The 17,110-nt window shown below is 39.7% G+C and overlaps 1 protein-coding gene and 1 pseudogene across 2 annotated transcripts in view; both read right to left on the reverse strand.

Moving 5' to 3' along the window:
• Positions 1 to 17,110, reverse strand: part of AGPS (alkylglycerone phosphate synthase) — a 129,407-nt gene that overhangs the window by 10,882 nt on the left and 101,415 nt on the right. For both annotated transcript variants that reach the window (XM_070422689.1, XM_070422690.1), the window contains 2 exons: positions 10,490 to 10,589; positions 8,390 to 8,447 (listed from right to left, as the gene is read on the reverse strand). In XM_070422689.1, coding sequence (XP_070278790.1) covers positions 8,390 to 8,447; positions 10,490 to 10,589 — 158 coding nt within the window. The remainder of the gene's footprint in view (positions 1 to 8,389; positions 8,448 to 10,489; positions 10,590 to 17,110) is intronic.
• LOC139015420 (dolichyl-diphosphooligosaccharide--protein glycosyltransferase subunit 1-like) lies at positions 2,768 to 6,610 on the reverse strand (annotated as a pseudogene).

A 17,110-nucleotide genomic window follows, 5' to 3' on the forward strand; every position in this document is an offset into this window, starting at 1 on the left:
ATTGTCACTATTTTTTAATTTTAGCGTTCTGGTGGGTGTTTGCATCTTACTATTGAGTTCTGAGAGTTCTTTATATATTATAGATATAGGTATTGCGTTGGATATGTGTTTGCACACATTTTCTCCCACTCTGAAGCTTATTTTTACATCTTCTTAACAGAGTCCTTCACAGAGCAAACATTTTTAATTTTGATAAGATCCAATTTATCAAATTTTCCTTTAATGAATTGTACTTTTGGTTAGCAGTTTATGAACTCTTTGCCTCACTCTAGATCCTAAAGATTTTCTCCTGTGTTTTTTAAAAAAGTTTTATTATTTTATGTTTTACATTTAAGTCGATTATCTATTTTGAGTTAATTTTGGTATGAGGTCAAGGTTCTTTTTGTTGTTGTTGCCTATAGATGTTCAATTGTTCCAGCCCCATTTGTTGAATAATCTATATGCTTTTGTACCTTTGTCAACATTTGGACATAATTGGGTGGTTCTATTTCTAGGTTCTCTATTCTGTTCCACTGATCAATGTGTCTTTCCTCCAATACCACACAGTCTTGATTACTGTACTAGTAGCTATGTCTTGAAATCAGGTATATTGATTCCTGTGCCTTTTATTCTTTTTTTTTTTTTCAAAATTGTTTTAGCGGTCTAATTCCTCTGCCTTATTATGTAAATGTTAGAATAATCTTTTCTATATCTACTAAAAACACTGCTGAAATTTTGGTAGGAATTGCATTAAACAGACAGATCAATCTGGGGAGAATGGATATCTTTACTATGTCCAGTTTTCTACCAATCCAGGAATATAGTCTCTCCATTTATTTATATCTTCTTTGATTTTTTTCATTAGCACTCTATAATTTTCAGAATACAGATCCTGTGTTTATTTGGTTAGATTTATGCCTAAGTATGTATATATTTTGTTAGATTTGTGACTATTTCATTTTCTTTGAAGCAACTGTAAATGGTATTGCAAATAGTATTTTAAATTTCAGTTTCCGTATGTTTGTTAATATGTAGAAATGTGGTTTTGTGTGTACTCTTGTATTCTGCAATCTTGCTGAGCATTTTTTGTAGATTCTTTGAGATTTTCTATGAAAACAAACATATCATCTATAAATAGCAACAGTTTTATTTCTTCCTTTCCAATCTGTATGTCTTTTACTTCACAATACAGGTTTTTAACAAATGGCCTCAAAACTGAACTTTTGCTCATTCTTTTGAACAGTCTCTTTTTAAAGTTTCTGATACTATTGGATTTTGTTAAGATCACACAAAATAGCTAAAAGCAGATGCTCCATAATTATTCTCTGAACAGCAGTAAATAATTTTGGTTAGGTAAAGACACCAATATTTAAACTAAGACTGATAAAATGTAATCAAGGCTTTTTACTTCCCGACAAGGACTTAGGTTTAATTTTTAGCAAATGAACAACTTAAAAACTTAAGTCATAAATTGAAATTAAATATGTGTCTGACATAAACTCTGCTGTTTAAACTGACCAGCTCGTCAGTTACAAAAACAAGCACTATGAAGATTAAGTTAAGCAGGCTTTATATTTCCTATAGCCTCCAGTTCCAGACTACATCTGTTTTCTTTGATACACAAAACCAGAGTTAAAATAGCCCCATTTATCACAGCATGATTGTAGGCAGACAAACCAGCCTGTCTGTTTCCAGATAGTGAAAGCAACTGTTATTAATCACAATTACAGGCCAAACCTTCTAAGAGAAATTGCATCAATATTCTCACAACCCCCAGCCCTCCTGCTCTTGAACTCAAAAATGGTACTGAGAGTGTCATGACTCTGCCTGAAGGTCGGTAAATAAAGATGCTACTATGAGGTAAACTTGAGTTTTAAGTTCAAGATGCAAATTAAGGAAAATCTTTTTAATACATAAGTAATCTCTCAAAATCTCTATTATTAAGTTTAGCAGGACAATTAAACCCACTCTTTAAAATTTATATAAAAAGGTTTCTGCTTTATGAATCTATACTGAATAGCACAGAATATTTGAAATTTACAAATTAGATGATTAACTTTAAGCAGAAAAGCATTTATGAAAATAGATATTTTTTCTATGCCAAATTTTGCAGTCAATAGTGTGAAGGAAATTATTTCTCTTTCAAACAGATTTTAACAGAACTTCCTATAGAGTGAGACCAACTGCAGTTTATGGATGAAAATATGTTAAGACGATTGTTGAATCATATCCCTTGAATTTGGAACTTTTTCAAATAAACTGTAACTTCTTCCTCAATGGTTAGGGGGAGGGTTTAAGAATACAAACCATATACTAGACTTACTGGGGTGAACACTTTGTAAGTTATATAAATGTCTAATCGCTATATTTTACACCTTAAACTAATATATTATATGAAAAAAATTTTCCCCACAGTTCTTGATTTCTTTTGGCCACACATGTTTTAAAAAGTACACACTCACTCGCAAAACACCCAAACATCAGGAATTAGAAGGGCATAAAAAAAGGAGCTTACAGGCTTGAAAGAATACAGCCTTCAGAACAAAACAAATCAAATACCATTTCTTTGTTCAAAACACAGATATTTTATTTTTAAATGCAATTCAAGTTTTTTGGTGTTTTCTTTTAAAACACTTTAGGGACAGAAACGAGGCTTCTTGTGTTGCCTGAGGCAGAGCCTGGCTTCTCTTTTTTGAAGGCCTTTTGCAAAATACAGATGCCAGCATTCACTGGCCTCGACGTCTACCACTATCACCGCCCCCCCGCCCCCCCACACACACACCCGCCATCTGTAAACACAACATCTTGGCCCACCCTGGGGACAGCTGGCAGGGGCTACAGAGCATCCAAGATGTGACTGATGTTAGTGACCAACTCCTGTCGCTTTTCCGAGATGAGCTTCTCTTTCTTGAGCTTGCCAGCCACCAGCTGCTTACCTTCCATCACTGACTTCAGCACCAGCTCCTTGACCCGGGTATCCAGTTTCTGCATTTCTTTTACATGGTTGCACAGGTCAGAGCACTGTCTTAGGCCTGGACTGCGGCAGAGCAATCTCATGGGTCAAGGCCTTGTATTCCATCTCCACGCTCTTCTTGCCACTGTTGAGGGACCATTTATACTTACTGATAGTCTCATCAATGTAACGGTAGAGACCTATTCTCTTATTGACCATGGTTAAGACCTGCTCTGTGATGCAGGCCACCTTCATCCTGGCTTCTTTGGTCGGGTCCCTTGTGATGGAAAAGCAGTCTGATGTGGCTCCTGACTGTGAAGAACAAGAGGCAGAAATGGCACCACCAGCAGGGGCTCCTGCAGCATGAGCACCCTGTTGAATGTTGGTGTACTATGATGTCCCGGATGTTCTGTTTTACCAGATTTTTCTTGTAAGCAACAATCACAGGGCAGCCAAATGTGCCCAAGTAGGTGTAGTACAGCTCATCTGGGTCACGGCTGATTTCTTAAGGACTGTCAACTTGGATATTCCTTTGGGCATAATCTCCACAGTCAGAAAATCTCTCGCTTGCTCATAAAATAGCTGGTCCACAAACCTCATCTTCAATGCATACTCCAAATCATAGCTTGAGAGGTTGTAGTCATCAATGTAATGGGTCTTTCACCCAACAAAAGAGGGAAGCAAGGCTTTATTTCCATCTCCATGGAGTCATCCAAAATAAGTGGCTAACGAAAACAATGCCAATCTCATCCTGGTAATAACATCCTGGGCATCAGCAGGGAGGATGGTCTTAAAAGAACAAATGGAGGATAAACCACTCTCTGGCTGTCTCTGGTCATCATAGTGTGGAAAAGGCCCCAAGTACAGCCCGGTGTGCTTCAAGTCCACATTTGCTTCTGCAGCAATATTATGCCAGTGAGAAACCTTAATGACTTGCATCATACTGGTGATAGTAAGGAAAGGGCTGTTGTTCTCATAATGTACTTAAATAGCATCCTGACTATAGGCAGGGGTATCTCTAAAAGGTCCATAATCTAGGAGGTTTTCAAACCATGTGGAGTTCCCCAACTTGGTGTACCTCTTAACATTTTGGGAGGCAAACTTCACATGCATTGTTTGTGTCTTTGTTGGATGGGGAGTGTACAAATAATGGTTGGCCTCAGACACCACAAACTGTTTTCTCTGATTGAGTGATCTGGGTTGAATATAGCTGGAGCACATAGGTATAAACTGTTTCCACAATGACTGAAATCTTGGCCCCAGATCAAATGCACTGGGAGCTTCACCATTAAGAATCTCCACTTTTACCCTTAACTTTGGTTTCTCGTACTTCTAGAGTTGTTCTCTTCCTCATCATTTCCCCTCACATATAGACAGAGGTGCACCAGCTGTGTTTTGAGCTCTGGCTCCGAGGCCAGAAGAAAGGAGGCAGCGTGAGATGTGAAGCTGTCACTTGGGTGCATCAGAATCACCTTGGCAGTCACCGTGTCCAGGTGTCTGCTCAGGTCCATTGTGCACTTCATGTCCTTGCTGACCAGTGGCACCTAAGAAGTAGGAGCAGAAGCAGGCGATGGCAGGGACCTCCATAACCAGGTGGAAAAAAATTTTTTTGAGTTTTTCTTCCCAGACCTTTTATTTCAAGCTGAGTAACACATAAATCTTTAATGGTCTTTACAGTTTTTCTTTTTCATTTTTTGGGGGAGGGGAGGGCACTGCCCACAAATTTTAAAAAAATATATTTTTATTGATTTCAGAGAGGAAGGAGGGGAGGGAGGGAAGGAGAGGGAGAGAGAGGGAGAGAGAGGGAGAGAGAGAGAGAGAGAGAGAGAGAGAGAGAGAGAGAGAAGAGAGAAACATCAATGATGAGAGAGAATCACTGATCGGCTGCCTCTTGCATGCCCCACATTAGGGATCGAGCCCACAACTTGGGCATGTGCCTTGACCAGGAATTGAACCGTGATCTCCTGGTTCATAGGTCAGCATTCAACCACTGAGTCATGCTGGCGAGACTATTGATTTTACCTTTTTTAAGAAGCTACTGTTTTTTAAGCACCTACCATATGCAGGACACCTTAGATGCTTTACATAAATTATCACATTTAAGTCTTACAATAATCTATGATGTAGGTACTATTATTCCTGTTTTGCAGATGGGAACACTTCAGCTCCGAGAAGTTATTATCCTAAGGTCACACAGCTAGTTAAGTGCAGTGTCAGGAGTCAAATACAGATTTCATTGCAAAGCCTCTGTTTTTCCCCTATGGTTATAAACCTCTCAAACTTTTATTTGTTTTAAGACCAAGTTTGAATGGAATCTTACATACATAATGCCCCCATGGAAGAACACTAAAATGCTGGTGTTATACAGTAGAGATAGCACATTATTTTACCTTACTTTTTTACTGAATGACTATTAATTCTCTTACCGAGAAATATTATGGATTAATTGAGCCTTTCCATGATTAGACCCTATAATCAAACAAAGCCAGATTATTAAACATTTGAAACTAAATTAGCAATGAAACTAATGTCATTCTAATATGAAAGATTCAAAGCTATATGATAATTTGAAAACTTCCTCAATTCTGTAAGCATTTAGCCACTCAACATATTTATTGAGCATCTACTACATAAAACAGCCACTGTTCTAGAGACTGGGGAACACAGTGATGAACAAGATAAAGTTAATAACCTCACTGAATTTATTCAAATGAGTAGCACAGAAACTATGCAAAAGATCAGGGAAGACACTTCTAAGACAGTGGCATTTTTCTCAGAGATGAAAATGAAGGGGAAAGTGAGACATGCAAATATCTGGGGGGGACGGGGGGCAAGAGAAAGAATATCAGAAGAAGAGGGAACAAATAGCAAAGGCTTTGAAGGGTTGATATGTCTGAGGAGTAGCAAGAAGGCCAATACTGCTAGAGGAAAAACGTAGTAAGAGAAGAGGACTGAGAGAAAGACACACCATGTATAGCCTTGAAGGTTCTGACAAGGACTTTGTATTTTGTTCTGAATGTGAGGAGGAAACACTGAGTTTTAAGAAGATCCCTCTGGCAGCAAGAGCAGCAGCAGGAGAGGCGCAAGAGTGGAAGCACAGTCAGGATGCTGCTGCACTAACCCCGTGGCAGTGGTAGTTGATGCCTTCTGGGACTTGGGAGTCAGTAGCATACAGATGGTGTTTTAAGTCCTGAGGTGATCACTAAGGGAGTGAATGAACACACAGAACAAACTGGCTCAGGGCTGAGCTCTGGGGCACTCCGATGTTTAGCAGTTTAGAAGATAAGCTAGCAAAGCGAAAACATCTCCATTTTCCCAGCACATATGAAATACATTTTGTATTCAGGTTTTAGTTTCTTCTTCTAAGCAACAGATGAAACTAGGTAGTTTAGTTTGTTTCCATGCAGTCATATTTTTGACCGCACAGAAAATTTGAATATGAGAGAAATAAAGGATTTATATTTAAATGAGGCAGAACTTCTTGATACATTAATATGCAGTAAAACCTTGCTACCAGTTAAAAATTTCTAAAAATAAATTATTCCATCAAAGTTGAGAGTCTTCAGCAAATAAAGGCCTAATAAGCCTAGAATCTGAAAATGCACATAAATTATACAAGGAGTTTTATTTTAACAAGCTCTGACCTGCACTTGTCTTATTATCTGCTACTGCCGACATGTTAGAAACCTACAATGAGGAAGTACAAAAACAACCAGAAAGTCAAACTGACTTATGTGCAAGGACTTAGAAAACAATGAAATATCTATGATGAGGAAATTAAAATTATTAATTCATTTGTTTTAACATCTAAAGCAGGGCAAGTAAACTAGTGTCAAAATTAAAAAAACAAAGAGGTTTTATATTTTAAAAGAAAAACAGTAATGTTTAGTATTTTGTTTCCTATACTTTTAAAATTGTGTCTCTTTTCAAAGGCTGTTCATTTCACTTTTTAGCTTTTTACCTATTTTCACTATTTTAGGCTCTTAAGCAAGAGAACAGGGACACTGAAGCATGAGGACCTGAATTGAAATTCAACTTCTATCACTCACAATTATTGTTCAGGTCTTTGGGCAAATTACTGTACACTGTACACTCAAGTGTTTTAACCTCTCTTCATTTGAAAGACAGAAATAGTATCTACTCTATAGGCATTTCAAGCAGAATTAAGGTAGATTTATGCAAAACACCTGGCAAATATTTACAACTTTATAAATGTTAATTCCTTTCCCTAGTCTATCTCCCTTCTCTTCACTGTTTCAACATTTGTAGCGTTTACATGTTTATTAAAGTTACCTCTTTGAGTGCTTTTCAAGGAAAATGGGAAACTTACCTTGTGGTAAAGTGGTAATGATATAATCCAGCCAGCTTTGATCAGTGGCCTTTTGAGTGTTACAATATTTTATTTTACTAGACTGTAAGATTTTTCAGAGAAATAATCACTGTATAATTCTTTGAAACCCTATTGCCTAATGGACCAATAATATTTATAATCTGGAAAGCACACGACAGCATTAAAAAGCAGAAGAGATAGCTACTTCTAAGAAAAAAAAAAATGTAATGTTAGATAATGCTAAATGCTATGGTGAAAAATCAAACAGGGAGAGAGGGATATAGAGAATCCAGTGCAGAGCTAGGAGCTGAATTTTTAAATTTAAATTTAGAATTTAAATTTTTAAATTTGTGGTTATTTTTCCTTATGCTCCTCCCTAAAAATATTTTTACATTTAAAACCTAAATATATCTATTTCCCTAAGCACCACATTATATTGAGGGATATACTCAGAACAAATTTCTATTAAGGGGGACAGGTGGATAACTTCAAAAATTACAATTTTAATGATCGAATAGCCACTGTTTCACTCTTAAAAAACTGCCTCATATACCTTTATAAACTAGTACTTAGGTAGATATACCCTAATTTTTATTAGTGATGTGATCAATTCTTTCATAAAATTTAATATTTACCACAATGGTCACCAACTAACAAAACAGCATTAAAATTTTAAAAAAATTTTTTTCACATCCTATCTTGATTAATTTATTGAATTCAGGGTGGGCAGAAAAACAACTCTTCAAAATATGATATAAACTGATGTCCAGTTACATTTCAATAGTAGCTGAAAAACACTTACGTTGTTTTTATTTCTTTCCCTTTAAAAACTTTTGCTGCAATGGTCAAATATCTGTGAGGCAAGCTAGGTGGTCTTAGCGAACATGAAGTTCCCTGAGAACTCAGAAGGCTGTTTAGGTTCATATCCAAGCAGGCTTATCAAATCAAACTTCTGTTGGCTACTGCCATACCTAGACTACCTCAGTGACAGACACAATCTTCCAAGAAATTTCAAGTGCTTTCATATTATTTATATTATGACTCTCCTGGCATTCTACCAAATCAAACGTTTTTTACATTAGGAATATCAGAAATTTACATGAGGAATAACAACAACAAAAAAATACCTCCGTGGTGATGCGATAGACTCCCTCCATTAGCGAGGATTTCCTCTCTAGCAGCTGCCTATATTTGGAAACAATACAATAAATAGATTTCACACTTTGAAGTGAGCGGAAGATCCAACTCCCAAAGGAGGCACATATTTTCTGGGTGAAATGATAAATCAGAAGCCTCGTTATCCTTTCTGCATTTTTAAAGCAATTAAAATATATAGCCTAGCTTTATAGTTTTTTCCAGTAAATGGTCAAAATATCTGCAATAGTCACTTCCAGATTCTAGAAAAGAAAAAAAGGCAAAACAATCAATTTTGCAGCAGTAAGTTGTTAATAATGAAAAAACGTTTTGTACAGACAAAACCAGGTTCTACTCTGAAGTTAACATCTCACTCTACCAATAAATAATAGTAACTAACATTTCTGACTGCTTATTGTATGTCCAGAAAAGCACTAAGCAATTTACCTACAATAACTCATTTATTTTTTATCATAGTCTTATGGAATAATTACAATTACTCATATTTCACAGTTAAAGAAAACGAGGCTTAGATAGTTAAATTATTGACCTAATAGCATACATTGGGCATTAGACTCAAGATTACTTACAAAGTTATCAGGAATCAACCATAAAAGCCCTTATGGGGCAAATTACTTGTCATACCTACTGCTATTTAAGGGTGCAAAAAAAACACCTTCCTTTATCCTCCCAACATATTAGGTCCTGACTACGTTCCTTATAAAGCACTATGGTGAGAAACATAAAGGCTTAAAGCACAGTAAAGAATCACTGAAGTACGGGGTGAAAAAGGGTAAAGAAACTGAAATTATATTCAATTCATGAGAATGTAATAGCAATAAAGTGAAATATCTACATGGCCTTGAACCTCTCAGAATTACTCAGGTTGTACAAACCATCAGGGAGGTAGGCCAGGGTAGAAAAGGGTCCATGTGGGACAGATAGCAAATATCTCGTTGCAAAATAATTTATAAGAACCCTCATCACTTAGCATTTTTCAAATGAATCATAAATATGGTATGACTTATGCTCTAAGAGATTATATCTTCTAACAAATTATTTAAATAAAATAATAATAACTACTTAAAATTAGTAACACTTAAAGAATGGCAATTTGGGCTGTGAAGGAAGGAATAATTTCACTCTTTAGTACTACAGGGAAGGAGCACTGGCCAGACAGAGGGCAATACAAAAACACTGAAAGGTTAAAATGATGGAAAAGGACTTGAACTTTTGAGGGTGATGGGTATGTTCATTATTTTTATTGGGATGACGATTTCACTGGTGTATGTAGACATAAAAATTAATCAAACTGTATTTGATTTACTTTATTTCAACTTTACTTCAAAAAAGTTGGGTTGGGGGGAGAGGCCTAGGCAGGAACCAATCAAACCCTATCTATGGTTTGGGTCTAAAAGTGTCCACTGAAAATCACCTTGTAGTTTTATCTTTGGTAGGCATATAACAGAGTTAAAACTCTGGGACACCTGAGGTTTTGACAAACCTCAGTGTCTTCCCAGTTCATTTTTCTAGTCTGTTTCTTAAACTCTAGGCATACTTGTAACAAGAAATATTGACCATGAAACAGAAGGTTTTATAAAAATTAGAGGCTTAAGGCTATTTAAGAAATGTAGTAAAACTGCTAGCGAATGAACCTCAATGACCTACATACAGCTTTAGCAAACAAAGTATAAACCTAGAATAAGGATATTATAGCAACACAGACCAAAAGCATTAGGGCTGCTGACCTCAATAGCCACCATCTGGAGATGAGTGGGCTGCCACAGTGATATCAAGGATTCCCCTATTCTGTTGTTATTTAATTTCACCTGGTATTATGTACTATAAGTAACAATAAAAAAAATCACGAGCTACTGAATATTAATTTTAGAACATTGTAATATATTTATAGAAGATTAATATTAGATTCAGTATACAAACCAGTGCAATAAATATGCTTCTCATTTCTATGGGATATCAACCAGGTAAACCACAAATGATCAAAGAGTCTAATTAAAATTTATAAATTGATGGCAAAGATTATCAAAATTAATAAAAGAATGTAAGAGCTATATTGATGTATGCAAAATTACCTCTGTTTGGTCAAACACAGTCAATGGATCACTTATTCCCCTGTAGTTAAAGGCAAAGTAGAAATAGATACATGCACCTGCATCATAAGTCTGCGTCACCCTAAAAATCAAACAGACAGAATCACAAGGCTTTAGTTGAGTGAAATCAGACTTAATGCCTGGAAACTTAAAGGCAAGATCATCTGAATGATTTGCTTAAGCCATAATCTCATTCTCTACCCAGACTCTTACTCCATGGAAGAAATTCAGATTGGCTGGACAAAGGATATACAGAAACTATTTGTACTATTTTTACAACTTTTTTTTGGTAAATCTGGATTATTATCCTCCCAAAATTTAAAATTTTAAAGCAATGTAATTGTTTCTCCAATTAGCCTGAAATAAATAAAATTTCCACCTCCTTAGAAGCGATTTTTTAAAAAACAGTATATTGTAGCTAAAAGCAGCCCAAAACAAACTAGCTGGAATTTAGTGATCCACTGTAAGTCTTCTAAACTTCCTCAAAATTAACAGAAATAAGTATGAGACCTTAAAGCCAGGCATAAAGAGAAATGTACAAATACCGAAAATAATCAGACTAGATAAAAAATACATCTTCGCTAAGTTCACATTTAATAATTTGTAAGGACTTTGAAAACAAACTGAATTGTACAAACTGTATACACACACACACACACACACATATCCTATATAATAAAAGTGTAACATGCTAAGTGTTTGACCGTTTGGTCAGCCGCTGGACCAGTCGCTATGATGCGCACTGACCACCAGGGGGCAGATGCTCTGACCGGTAGGTTAGCTTGCTGCTGGGGTCCGGCCAATCGGGACTGGGCAAGAGGGCTGGACATGCCCTGGAGCCCTCCTGTGGTCCCTCCCCGGCCGGCTAGCCTCCATTGAGACTGGGCAAGATGGCCCGATTGGCCTGATTGCCGGCCAGGCTGAGGTACCTAACCTGTGCATGAATTCATGCACTGGGCCTTTAGTAAATAAATATACATACACACATATATCTGGGCTTTCAAAATGCAAATAGGTGAAGCAATTAAAAGGGAGCTAAGGGAATCATAGTCAAATCTCTGAATACAATTCACAGAGTTCCCACAAAGAATTTAACAGAAGGCGGGAATACTCTTCTTACAACAGAATCTAACCTAAAATTTTAATGGCCTTTTAGGTCAAATGTTAGGTGCCTCAGAACAGAAGAAATGAACTATTTAACAATAATACTGTCAATTTGCCAGCTGTGTTTCTCTTCTAGTGTTAATTCACTCTCATAAAAAAGAGTGAAAATATTCCCTTGAATATTTTCATTTTAACCCTTTGCACTCCGAACCATTCTGGACATTGGCTACCAGCTACTCGACGCTACTTTGCGGCGGAAACGTGCATTTACAGACCCTCGTATTATTTAGTATAATTTTGGAACCAAGTAACGTATTATAATGATATTGGACTTATATGAATTGGGTGACATCGAGGAATGTATATTTGCAAAAAAACCAATATTTTATTGTTTATAATTTTGTACAGTATGATAAGTTTTGTAACACTCCCCAATATGCATTGCAGGCTGATTAGTGCATGTTTGACAGTAATAAGTGGTTTGACGCCTGCCACCAGGTGTTTTCCTGTTAGAACACACAATGCAGCCCCGTTTTCTTTGTCCCACATCGGGAATATGTAGTTTATTGTTTAATCCGACACAAAACCCGCTGACATTTCTTGTATATATCTTAGTAATTTTACGATATTTTGATTTAATTTCTTGTGCCATTTCAAGATAAAACTTCAGGGAAACATGCATGTCTCAAAAAGTTGCGTTGAAATAACTCAATTCCCCATAATCACTAATAAACTGCAATGTCCCCTGAGAGGGGACATCCGAGTGATATGCTAGAATTCCGATGTCCCCTGAGAGGGGACAGCAGAGTGCAAAGGGCTAAGTACCAGATTTACAAAGTTTAAGAAAAACTAGAGAACCATTTTAACTATGATGGCATTATCATTTTGAATAATCAAATTTAAATAAACTTCAAGGAAACAGGAATGAAATTAGTTTATAGCAAAGTAAAATATACATCATTCGTGAGAATAGTTAACATCAATAAGTAGAAAATGTAACTAAAAATTAACAGAGTATTGCCACCTTCCAACAAATACAGGATCAATATTACACAGTTCAGTTTTCAGTGGTAAGAGGCTTCTAAAGTCAAAAAAGGGCTGGATTGATCAGTATTTCAAAGAAAAACAAAGTAGAAATAATGGAACACCTTTTAGAAAACTTCAATTTTGGTCCATTTCAGATAGTGACTCAGCTCTAACACCTTTTAATAGATCAATTCTATCACTTAAGATAAGTTAAACACTAACTGCTTCCAAAATCATCTTGACAAGTGATATTGTGGCTGCCAGTCATTCTACTATTCTTTAATTTCTAAAAGTGTTTGTGCTGTACACTTTTTGGAATATTTTAACTTGTCAGATTCCCTGGCTAGGAATTCCTTTCCATAAAACTTCAGAAAATTTAGGGCTGGAATTTCTATTCCAGTAGGCAAAGTACGTTTTAACAGATGGAAATGAAATGAACTCAATAAATGCACCTTACAGCTAAATTATTTTCCTTGGGATCTTTAATTTCAATGATATCTATAATTATTTTTTCTTTCTTAATCTTTGTTATTAATTATTAGTTTTAAAAATCTAGTTTAAAAAATATACCTCACACATTTACTTTCAACACAGAATAATCTCCTTGTCCACTATTAAGCAGTTCAAATCAAACTAAAGTCAAATTCTTATTAAATGCTAGTTTAATCAAGTATGAACTAGAAAAAGTATATTTAAGATTCCTATTTATCAAAACCATCCAAATAACTAGACTTTGCACATTCTAAACTTTGATTTTATAAGATAATCACAGAAGTTGAGCATTTAAGCCTTTCAAAAGATTATTTCTATAAAATCAGCTACTTAATGACATACGGCCAATTCAGTCTAGTATATCAATTCTATCTACCTACAATACATAATGAATATCCTTAGGTCTTGTGAGTACCTTCTGAAGAACCAAGACTTAGGTGTTGTTATAGATAGCCTAAGGCAGGATATTTTACTTCCCAATCACTTTCAATAAGCAGTGATTTATCACAATGATATTTTCATAATGGAAAGAGAGAAGTCTCCAGAGATATTGAATAGGGAGGTGGGGCAGAAAGAGAAAGGAGAGATAAAATCTGTTAAGTTGCCACTGGACAAGACTAAAAATAAAAATTCCTTAGCTATATAGTAAAAGATTCTATAATTTTAACTGTTTCAAATTTTACTGATAACAAATGACTTTTGAATTATTAGGCCTGGTTTATTTTTAGTAGTATAATAACAGGCCTGAGAGACTAGATCAGTGATGGCGAACCTATGACACGCGTGTCAGAGGTGACACGCGAACTCATTTTTTTAGTTGATTTGTCTTTGTTAAATGGCATTTAAATATATAAAATAAATATCAAAAATATGTCTTTGTTTTACTATGGTTGCAAATATCAAAAAATTTCTATATGTGACACGGCACCAGAGTTAAGTTAGGGTTTTTCAAAATGCTGACACGCCCAGCTCAAAAGGTTCACCATCACTGGACTAGATTGTAAACAGAACAATAAAGTACAGCAGGTGCTCATACAACATTTCATTCAATGTTATAACAACATTGACTAGAGGCCCGGTGCATGAAATTCGTGCACGAGTAGGGTCCCTAGGCCTGGCCAGCTATCAGGGCTGATCTGCAGGGTGACAGGGGGGCCCCCACTGGCACCCACCTTGGCTGGCCTGGCACCACCCGCTCACCAGCCCAGCCTCCCCACCCCCACCGCCACTGCCTGTCCCCTCTGTGGGGTGACAGGTGGGGCAATTGGGGAGGGGGGGCGGCCTGCTCTGGCTGGCCTGGTGCCACCAGCTCGCCGGCCCCACCTCTGCCACCGCCACTGGTTGGGGCCTGCGGGCTGGGGGCAGCTCCTGTGTTGAGCGTCTGCCCCCTGGTGGTCAGTGCATGTCATAGCGACTGGTCAATTTGCATATTAGGCTTTTATTATATAGGACTAGAGGCCCACTGCACAAAAATTTGTGCACTCGGGGGGCAGGGGAAGGGGGTCCCCGAGCCCGGCCTGTGCCCTCTCGCAGTCTGGGACCCCTCGGGAGATAATGACCTGCTGGCTTAGGCCTGCTCCCGGATGGCAGAGGGCAGGCCCAATCCCTAGGTGCAGCCCCTGGTCGGGCTCAGGGCAGGACCGATTGGGGAGTTGGGGCCCCGCCCCCTGTCATGCACAGAGCAGGGCGGATCGGGAGGTTGCGATGCCACCCTAAGTCACGCTGAGGGTAGGGCCGATTGGGGGGTTGGGGCACCGCCCCGTCACACTCAAGGCAGGGTCGATGGGGAGGTTGCGGCGCCACCCCGTCACGCACAGAGCAGGGCTGATCAGGGGGTTGGGGCGCTGCCCCCTGTCACTCACAGAGCAGGGCCGATCAGGGGGTTGGGGAGCTACCCCCTGTCAAGCACAGAGCAGGGCCCATCAGGGGGTTGAGGAGCTACCCCCTGTCAAGCACAGAGCAGGGCCCATCAGGGGGTTGAGGAGCTCCCCCCTGTCATGCACAGAGCAGGGCCGATCAGGGGGTTGAGGAGCTCCCCCCTGTCATTCACAGAGTAGTGCAGATAGGGGAGTTGGGGCACCGCCCCCTGTCACACACAGAGCAGGGCAGATCAGGGGGTTGGGGAGCTGCACCCTGTCACACTCAGGGCAGGGCCAATGGGGAGGTTATGGCTCTACCCTGTCACACACAGAGCAAGGCCCGTGGAGGGGGGTTGGGGCGCCACCCTCTATCACCCACAGAGCAGGGCCGATCAGGGGGTTGGGGCACTGCCCCCTGTCACGCACAGAGCAGGGCCCATCAGGGGGGGTTGGGGCTCCGTACCCTGTCACACACAGAGCAGGGTTGATCAGGGGGTTGGGGAGCTCCCCCCTGTCACGCACAGAGCAGGGCCCATCAGGGGGTTGAGGAGCTCCCCCCGTCACTCACAGAGTAGGGCCGATAGGGGAGTTGGGGCACCGCCCCCTGTCACACACAGAGCAGGGCGGATCAGGGGGTTGGGGCGCTGCACCCTGTCACACTCAGGGCAGGGCCAATGGGGAGGTTATGGCTCTACCTGTCACACACAGAGCAAGGCCCGTGGAGGGGGGTTGGGGCGCCACCCTCTATCACCCACAGAGCAGGGCCGATCAGGGGGTTGGGGCGCCACCACTGTCACACTCAGGGCAGGGCCGATGGAGAGGTTATGGCTCTACCCTGTCACACACAGAGCAGGGCCTGTGGAGGAGGGGGGGGTTGGGGCACCGTACCCTGTCACACACAGAGCAGGGCTGATCAGGGGGTTGGTGCGCTGCACCCTGTCAAACACAGAGCCGCAGGGCGATCAGGGGATTGGGGAGCTCCCCCCTATCAGGCACAGAGCAGGGCTGATCAGGGGGTTGGGGCACCTTCCCGTCACAAACAGAGCAGGGCGGATAGGGAGGTTGTGGCCCCGCCCCCTGTCACACACAGAGCCGCAGGGCGATCAGCGGGTTTGGGCGCTGCCCCCTGTCACGCTGATCCCGGTGCTGGGAGGCATATTACCCTTTTACTATATAGAATAGAGGCCTGGTGCACGAGGGGGGGCCGGCTGGTTTGCCCTGAAGGGTGTCCTGGATCAGGGTGCGGGTCCCCACTGGGGTGCCTGGCCAGTCTGGCTGAGGGGCTGAGGGCCGTTTTCAGGCTGGCGGGTGACTGAAGCTCCCAACTGCTCCTTTCTTTCTTTTTTTTTTATTCTGGGCCAGCTTTAGCTCTGAGGCCTAGCTGCTGAAAGCAGGTTTCTGGCCTTTACCTTCTGTATTAGATACAATGTTGCAGTCCTGCTGGCTGAAGCCCGGCTGACTGAAAGCCGGTTTCTAGGGTTTTGTTTAGCTTCTATATTTGCAACATAGTTGCTTAGAGTTGCAGCTGAGAGGCCGGCAAGTCAGGCGGGGAACGTTGGAGTTCACCATCACTGGAGCGAGCAAGCCTCCCTGTTCACTTCAGTGCATGGCTGCTGGCCGCCATCTTGGCTGACGGTTAATTTGCATAAGGATATGCTGATTAGCCAATGGGAAGGGTAGCGGTCGTACGCTAATTACCATGTTTCTCTTTTATTAGTGTAGATGAGATGCCTGATGAGATGTAGTAGGAACTTAACTCTTGTTTCTATCAATTAGCCTAAGGTAAAATTAGTTTCATTATACATTGTTTTGCTTAAAGTCATAGAACCTGTTCACATTATTAAGGATTTATTCTATCAACTTGGGTTGATAATATAAAGTTACTTTTCTTAGACTTTAAGACAAAAGTTGCATTTTTAAAAATGACTCCAAATTTTTTTTACAAGTACATTCTTACACCTCTATTTGGGAAGATTCTCTCCAAGATCAGTCACTACGCCATCAGTAGCTTTGCTATAAGCCTTGTACATAACTAGGCCCTCTCTTTTCCTTTTCTTCAGATATACCAAATGCCCAGCCAATAAGCTCTAAACCTACATTTTTAGGTTTCACTTCTTTGACT

This window comes from Myotis yumanensis, unplaced genomic scaffold (assembly GCF_028538775.1).
Source record: "Myotis yumanensis isolate MYYU_CA2020_CCGP unplaced genomic scaffold, mMyoYum1.0.hap1 SCAF_8, whole genome shotgun sequence".
In the NCBI taxonomy this organism is placed as follows: domain Eukaryota; kingdom Metazoa; phylum Chordata; class Mammalia; order Chiroptera; family Vespertilionidae; genus Myotis; species Myotis yumanensis.